The following is an 8,462-nucleotide window of genomic DNA, read 5'->3' on the forward strand; positions in this document are numbered from 1 at the left end:
CGTCCTCCCCAGGCTCACCCGGTGCGGCGCCTCGGACTGGCCGGCCGATCCCAGGTAAGAGTGGATGGTAACTTCTGAGGGAGAGGTGTGTTAGAGTGGTATTGTATTCGTTTGAATGTTCATAGCCAGCAACTGAAAAACTCATAGAAAGAATAAGGAAATTTTGCCTAGCTTTCAGTTGCATTATACTAATCAAATGGAGCTGTACATGTAAACTAGAAAACAATGAATAAAATAAGCTTAAATTTGGCACTGAAGAACAGAAATTGAAAAAAATAATTTTTAAAATATAAGCTGTAGGAATTTAAAAATATTGCATGCAATACACTATATATACATGTATACATATATGCAAATTCAATCAATATTTAGCTCCCTACATAAAGATGTAATAGCCTTAAAATAATATCTAAATTAACATAATCCTATTTTAATTTAAAAAAAACTAACTTATGAAAGAATAAACACTAGAAAGTAGGAGGATTTCAATTTAAAAACATGGAATTTTACTATATACCTAAAGTTATTATAAAACCAAAGTGATTAAAAAATAATGATATAGACCAATTACCAGATATTTCAGCAGAATTGTAGAGATAGATTTAAGAATAAAAAGAAAAGTGGCATTTGATAAACATTTTAAGTGAAAGTCTGAGGAAAAAATAACATTGAACTGGTCCTACTTGGATAACCAAGTCTTTATTGAACTAATAATAAAAGTGAAAATTGTCCTCATTGTTAATGGAACATAAGCTAAATGACTTTTTAATTTAAAATAAACACGTGAAACATAAACAAAAAAAGGAAAGTTAAGCGTTTATACGCATGCATGTAGGGAGAGCATTTCTAAGTGTAATACAAAAATTTACAGCCATTTAGGGATATAATTTGTATTAACTCAAGCAAAAATCAGACAAATGGATACATAGCTAAACAGAAAAGATAATTTTGCCTTCAAAAAAAGCCCAAAACTCTCAATAGTGACTTTAAAAATCAACAACTCAGTTGAGTCAGTTCAAAGCCAGAGATAAATCCAAATGATAATCAGAATAAAGACTATGAATTGCATTAATTATCCAAAATATTCAAATAAAGACATCAACTTTTGCCTATATCATTCATTTTGAAAGTCTGATAATAGTGTTGCTGATAATGTAATGAGAGAAATATATAAAAGTGGAGTGGAAATGAGAATTAGCAAAATATATTAAAGTGACTATTATTAAATTTTTCATATATTCATTCACTTATTGAAATTTATCCTGCAAAACATGCTCCTCAGGGACCAAGGATTTAGCTCAATGGTTCCAGCATCTGCCTTGCAAGCTCAAGGACCAGAGTTCAATCCCTGGTACCAAAAAAAAAAAAAAAAAAAAAAAAAAAAGCTCCCCAGGCAGGGTGTACAGAAAGATCTATATAAATAAAACAAAAAAATCAAGGGTCAAACATGTTCACAGTAGCATTGTTTGTATACAGAACACAAAGAAATAGTTCTGAAATCATAGATTGGGATTTGGTCATATAAATTATGGAATGCCCAGAAGTGGAATGGTATGTGGTTTAAAACATTAAACCATTTAGCAACTCTAAATGTACTTATGGGAATATATGTCAGACTATACTATAAATTGCAACACAGTCAGAGGCAAAAAAAGGTAAAAACTAGTCTCTCTGTATACACATACATATGCACAAGTGTATATACATACATATATATGTATATGTATATATATGGCTAGTTTTCTTTTTATTGAGTTTATTGGTACATTTTAGGTACACAGTACAGTTACATTCATCACTTGGAACTTATACCTTTACATGACAGATCTTGGTTCTTATTTTCCCCCACACCCCTGCCCTCCCTTCACCCCCTCCTCCCTACCCTATTTACAAAAACTTTATTTCCATTTTTTATTTTCCATTAAGCTTAGTAACTTTTTCCATGTAATATTCATTTATCTCCTGAGTATATCCAGTGACTTTTAAATTTTTATTATATTTTCTCAGTTCTGAAAGTTTAATTTACTTCTTCAGACCTTTTATTTCTCCACTGATACTTTCACTCTTCTTCCACCACTTCTTGGAGACATTTTTAAAATAGCTACTTAAAACTGCCAGATAATTTCAACAGCTATGTCATATTGGCATTAACTTTTGAAAATGTTCTACAAGTTGACATTTTTCTAGTTCTTTGTATACCATAATTTTGTATTGCATACTGGCCATTTTGCATATTCTTTTATGAGATTCTAAGTCTTGTTTAAATGCCATAGGGAAAACTGATTTTTTTGTTTTGACAGACAGTTGGCCACGTTGTTTCTTGGTGTTGTAATTTTGATGTTAGCTTCATTTTCAAAGTCTTTGGAGGTATTCAGAGCTATCTTACGTGTACCCATCCGCATGGCCAATCTGAGGCCTGTGAGGTGTTCTTTTTATTTCAGTTCTCAGAGTCTTTGTTGGAGTTAGATATTTAGGTTCATGTCCATGAATGAGTCTGGGAGTTCATAAACAACTTTATTCTTAACAACCTTCCCAAACGTCTCCTGCTCTGAGATCTATTGCTATTTACCTATTTTCTGGGCCTCTCTCTTTTTTGGTTCTCCAATAAGAAAAAAAAAGAGAGGTTTTTGTTTACCTTTTATTGCTGGGTGCTTCTCACAAATTCACTTGCATTCAAGGCCAAGTCAAAAGAGGGCAGAGAGGACAAAAAAAAGCAACAGAGGATGTGATGCCATGCTCTTGGGACCATATTTCCTTGTATCAAGAAGATTTTTTTTTTTTTTAACACCTGTGAGTCTTCTTCAATAAAATCATTCCTTCTCTAACAATGGGATTACCAGAATCTGGGACAGGAGAGAATGCAGAAAAGGAAAAATTATTAGGAATTGGCCAACTTCTTCTGAACTTTAGAAATCCCCTGTTCAAGCCAGAACAAAAGGTCTTCTGGAGCTATCTCTGGACATGGTTCGAACTGTGTACTATGGTCAGGCTTCACTGAAACAATGCTGGCCCAGGAATGCCAGAGAAAAATACAAAATTGATTTTATTTCCACTGTACTTTTCTGATATGTTCCCCCTATTCTTTTGCTAATCAGAGGGGTGTGTGTGTGTGTGTTAGAGAGAGAGAGAGAGAGAGAGAGAGAGAGAGAGAGAATGAGTGTATTTTAACAATTTAGCAATGGTTTTGGTAATCCAAATTCAGTATTGCAATCCAGTTCCTAGAGTTAATACAAACTCTCCAGATTTATCGGCATAATTTCCAATAAGACTTCCTCACTTCAAATACAAGCCCCAGGTTTGGGGATTCCAAGCCACCCATACTTTTGCCAACTGGTTGTAAATTCAAGGCATCCCATCATCTCAGGTTTGATCATTTGCTAGGGTGACTAACAGAACTCACAATAATACTCTACATATGATTAAAATTCATTTTAAGGCTTTATTATAAAGGATATAATTCTACCTCAGGATGTCCTTAGGAAGGATTAAGATTTACAAAAGATATTGTGTTGTAACAATTACATACTAAATCTATTGACAAAGATGGAATGCTATGGTACGTAGTATAAGACTTTAGGAGAACAAGCCTTTTATTCTGTCCCTGCTATAAAGCAGAAGGAATTGTCTACAGGACCTCCTACTTTCTTTTCTTTCCTCTCAAGGCTGAAGGTTTCAGAGATAAGCCAGACCCAGAGTTTTACAATTTACAGATTCTCATCAGCCCAAAGGATCTCTTTCCCAGAAGTTAGGACAGATTCCAGTTAATACTCAACTGTAATGAGCTGACAGTCTGGATTTTGTGACTGAAATTTCAGATATATGCAGTGTGGGTTCTAGACCTATTGCTTTTACTGGGCTTCACCCAAGTGTGTAATTGTTTACAAGTGTGAAATTGAAGAGCAAATTTGTAGCAGTCCAATATTGAAAAAAAAAAGTGATATTCATGCAGACTGTCTTACTCTAGGATGTCATTTAATAGGAGTTCTGTTTTGCAAGGCACCCAATGCCACCTGGAGCCCAGTTATACCATCTATGACTCTTACACTCTCTATTCTACTTCAGTCAGTTTAGATTCCCCTATATGAATCATATGTTCCCCAAATACCAAGGCTCCTGCAAATAAGAGCTCCCTGGACTTTGTTATACTAACCTGTCAAGAAGACATGGCTTAGTTTTCTAGAGTAGTTGCCATCTCATATAAAACCAAAAATCAGGCTTTTTTTGCTGTTGCTGAATGATGCAGAACTTTGACACAATTCACTCAGTATTAAGAGATAATTAAGTTAACATATTTGTACCAACTGAAAATTATCCTGCTTTACATAAAAATTTGGCTAAAATAGTATTGCAAAACTGTAGAAGAAAGGAAGAAAATATAGGGTGGTGAGGGAAAAAATAGTGACTCAAAGAAGAGGGAAGATGAACAACAGAGCACCTGCAATTGGTGAGCCATTTGTGTACATATATTGTTTTTTGCTTCAATTCATTGATATTAGTTGCTGTTAAACTTTATAGATTTCTAAAATGTTGCTTTTTAAAAAACTTGCTATTAAATATCTTTAATTAAAATTGAATTCTAAATTTCTGCCTGGCATAGTTAACAATTGTTCCTTTTCTTTCTGTGATGTGGTCTTAAGTGTGCTTGATGGATTACAAGAATCACTTGGGATTTTGACAGAACTCATGATTTTGAGACCTGTTCTCCAGAGTTACTACTTTAGGTTTAATCTAATGGGTTATTCAATGGAACAGATCTGGAACCCTGTGCTTTCTGTATTTTTCTGTATTTCTGTGTTTTTCTTTCAAGTTTTACAATGTTTTGAAAATGAAACCTATTAAAATTAGTAATATTACTAATTCAGCAGTGAGTATTTGCTACTTACTTACTATACTGCACAGTTTACCAAGATTAATAGCTAAAACGATGACAGATACATGGTTGTACGAATGGATGGATGGACAAAAGGACAGTTGGATAGATGAACAGATCATTGGCCAGCTTTTAAGTGAGGCACTTAAAAAATGTTCTAGTTAGTTTCCTTTTTGGTTCCTGATGATTTGAATCCCTAGACTTAACACAAAAATGAACAACAGACCTTTAATTAAAAGGTTACAGTTAACACATCACTACCAAATGGGCTTGTTTATTTTGAAATATCATACACAAATATGCATATTTAAACATATTTGTACCCTTTAAAAACGAGTATTGTGCCTCACTGTTTCCATTACCACAAGAAATGGAACATCGTCAGGGACTTAGAGCCTTTTGAAAGCCACTGCTCAATGCTGGCTCCTACATCAGTTCTTCACATGGAGCCATTTTCCTGACGTTTTTTAGTAATTACTTAGCATTTTCTTAAAGTTGCCTCCAGACATGTATCAGTTGGTGTTTTTTTAAGATTTCCAATTGAACGTTCTTCAATGGAGTCATACTATATAAGCATCTGATTTTTAAAATATAGTGAATATTTAAATTTTAAAAATTTATCACATAAAGGACACATTGCCATTAATAATCCTCAAAATACTCTCCTTTCTTTGAACACACTTATCCCATCATTCTTGCTACTTTCAAAAGCAGTTCTAGAAGTCCTCTTTGTTGTCTTTGGTTGGGCTGTCATTGTTGCCTTGATGTCCCGAATCGATTCAAAACATTTATCTTTCATGGTCATTTTGACTTTGAGGAAAAACCAGAAAGCACAGGGTTCCAGATCTGATCCATCGAATAATCTGTTAGATGGCACTCAGAGGCACCATTCACTGTGTTTTTAATCACACCTTGTAAAGATGCTCATGAAAGAGGACTTTCAGAACTACTTCTGAAGGCCGCAAAAATGATGGGATGTGTGTTTGCAATGAGGGAGAATGTTTTGAGAGAGATGTACGGCAATGTATCTTTTACTGTAATAATTTTTTAAAAATTAAAACTCACCAGGGCCCCGGATTTAGCTCAGTGGTTCTACTCCCTACCTTGCAAGCACAAGGACTCGAGTTTAATCCCCATTACCTAAATAAAATCAAATAAAATTCACCATATACGATCCCCCAGTCTAGGCCAGCAATTCCTACCTGGATTACTGGTTCCATCCCTCCCTGAGCTTGCCCTCTTAGGGTACAGCCCTAAGTAGTCAGATCTGATTACCCCACTAGTTAAAATCCTCCGAAGACTTTCCAGTTGCAGGGACAATGAATTGCATACGCCTTGCTGTGGCCTTTGCTCGTGATCAGACTTCTGCCTTCGTCTCTTACCTTGGTTCTCTTCATTCACCGTGGCCCAGTTACCATAGCATTTTTTTTTCTTCTTTGAATATCACTGTTCATTGCCATCTCTGGGCCTTTGCATTTATTTTTCTGTCTTCCGGGAACTCTCTTCCCACAACTTTAGGGTGATGTTTTCTTTTCATAGTTCAGAAAGTTTAAAGACCCCTCTTTAAAGAGACTGCCCCTGACCTTCCTGGAACTTCCCACAGATGTTTCTCTTAAACCTTTTGATTTTCTTCGTAACTATACTAGCTAAATTAAAACAAATATTTGTTGACATGTTTTTTAGTCCCACCTGCTAAAATATAAAATTCAGCAGAGCAGGCAACTGAGTAACTGGTGATTTTTGCTTTTTTTTTTTTTTTTTTTTTTTTTTTTTTTTTTTCTGTATTCTTCACCTCTGTAATAGTATCCAGTGCTGTACATAATAGTAGTTCAGAAAGTATTTATAAAATTAATGAAGAGATGAATGAAAAGACTGATGCCTAAAGAAACTAAAGAACTTGTCATATGTATTACTAAGTCATTATATATTATGTGTGTGTATGTATCTTAAGGCATAAGAATATTTTCTTTTTCAGGATAATTAGAATTCTTCAAAATGTCAGGTAAGTTTTGTGAATAAATTTGAATGTATTTCATTTTCAAATGTAAATTATGTGATTTTTTTTCCTTAAAAAGAGAATTATTTTCATTTTGAAGTCTTATTTTTTAACATTTGTATATATGTATATACATTTATCTGTGAATATTTCTATTTCTATGTCAAAAAAATTGAAAAGCATCTCATTGGCACATACCTACTGAACAATCTTTAGAGTATGTGAGGAAAATCATGTAAAGGAAAAATAAGGATAGGGTATAGGTCTGTAAAGAGGTAGTGGAAGTAAAGAGCTTCAGTGACAGCTTATCTTTCATAGGAGAGAATAGACCCTGCATTTTACAGTAACCTGCATAAAATGAGAAACACCACAGCTGTGGAATTTACATTTTTATGAGATAAAAGAAGCCAGTTGTTAGAAAATTCAGAATTTTTCTTACAGATGTCGAGGGGAGAATTTTTCCAATCTCATCCACAGGACAAGGTGAAATGTCATGATAAATAATTTCAGCTCCTCCCTTGAAATAATTCCTATGACAAAGATGCTTTTAGGAAGAATGTAGCAAGCCTGCGAGTCACTGCAGGTACAGACTGAACTATGTCTAAAATGTATGACACCACCACTAGCTTTTAAACTACTGAGTATCTATGGTATTATATTGTGAATTTATTTAGACAGAACTTTTCAAAGAGGATCAAGAAAAAAATGGAATTCACTCTACATCTCTTTTTTTCTCCAATAACAGGAGAAAGGATTTTCACTGTCATTGAGCCAATTTACCATGTAGGTAGAAGTCAAAATTAGGTCACCTGACCCACTGGTGTAAAAGCTCACTGCTCTAACCACAAGCACAATGTAATGCTTCCATTTTAATCTAGGATCAACCTAAAATTTATGAAATCTTCTAATACACTGATATGTAATATATGACTAACTATGGGTTTTCATAAGAAATATGAGTGTATTAATATTGAATATATTCTTTAATGCATATATACAAGAAAAAAGTCAATATACTTTACAATCATTTATTTGTTTTGTAAGTAATGTATACATATATATATTTTTTTCTCAATCTTTAATACCCACAGCCCTTGAGCAGCCTGCAGATGAAATGGAAAATCAAACCAAAACACCAGATACAAGACCTGATGCTCCTCCTGACTACAATTCTCATGTTATTCCAGGTAGGACAAATATATAGAAAGTTTCTTTCCTCACTCCAGAAAGCTTAATAGTTAAAATTGATTTTTCAGTAAATTAATTAATGGATTGCTTTAATAAACAAATAATGAATGTGGATAAGGTGCCAAATACAGAGTCTGTCAAAAATTTGTATATATCAGGAAGAGAAAAACCTATATGAATATTTTAATAGTAAATTTATTGAAGTTTCATGTGACTAATACAAGTTACTTTTGTCCAGTACAATTACAAGAGGTGCTTAAAGTGTTGGTCATTACTTTCCAGACATTTATTAGTACGGTGAACTGCTGAAGTGGGTATACATATTTTTGGCAAATGCTGGAGTTTACCATCTGGCAGTTAGAATTTATCCCTTTCTTCACAGGATGTACCAGCTAGCTACTGAGGAAC

At 33.9% G+C, this 8,462-nt stretch overlaps 1 protein-coding gene across 6 annotated transcripts in view; it reads left to right on the forward strand.

The window, feature by feature from the left end:
* The window catches only part of Plscr4 (phospholipid scramblase 4), a 41,840-nt gene continuing 33,378 nt past the window's right edge, over nt 1-8,462 (forward strand). For 3 of the 6 annotated variants that reach the window (XM_010625257.1, XM_010625259.1, XM_010625262.1), the window contains exons 1-3: nt 1-54; nt 6,846-6,872; nt 7,958-8,053. In XM_010625257.1, the coding sequence (XP_010623559.1) occupies nt 6,866-6,872; nt 7,958-8,053 (103 nt within the window). In that variant the 5' untranslated portion in view covers nt 1-54; nt 6,846-6,865. Of the gene's footprint in view, nt 55-6,694; nt 6,873-7,611; nt 7,650-7,957; nt 8,054-8,462 lie in introns of those variants that run through there. The other 3 variants (XM_033759511.1, XM_033759510.1, XM_019207634.2) reach the window with 3 other exon arrangements.

Source organism: Fukomys damarensis, unplaced genomic scaffold, assembly GCF_012274545.1.
Source record: "Fukomys damarensis isolate Sample0158 unplaced genomic scaffold, DMR_v1.0_HiC HiC_scaffold_37, whole genome shotgun sequence".
Lineage (NCBI taxonomy): Eukaryota > Metazoa > Chordata > Mammalia > Rodentia > Bathyergidae > Fukomys > Fukomys damarensis.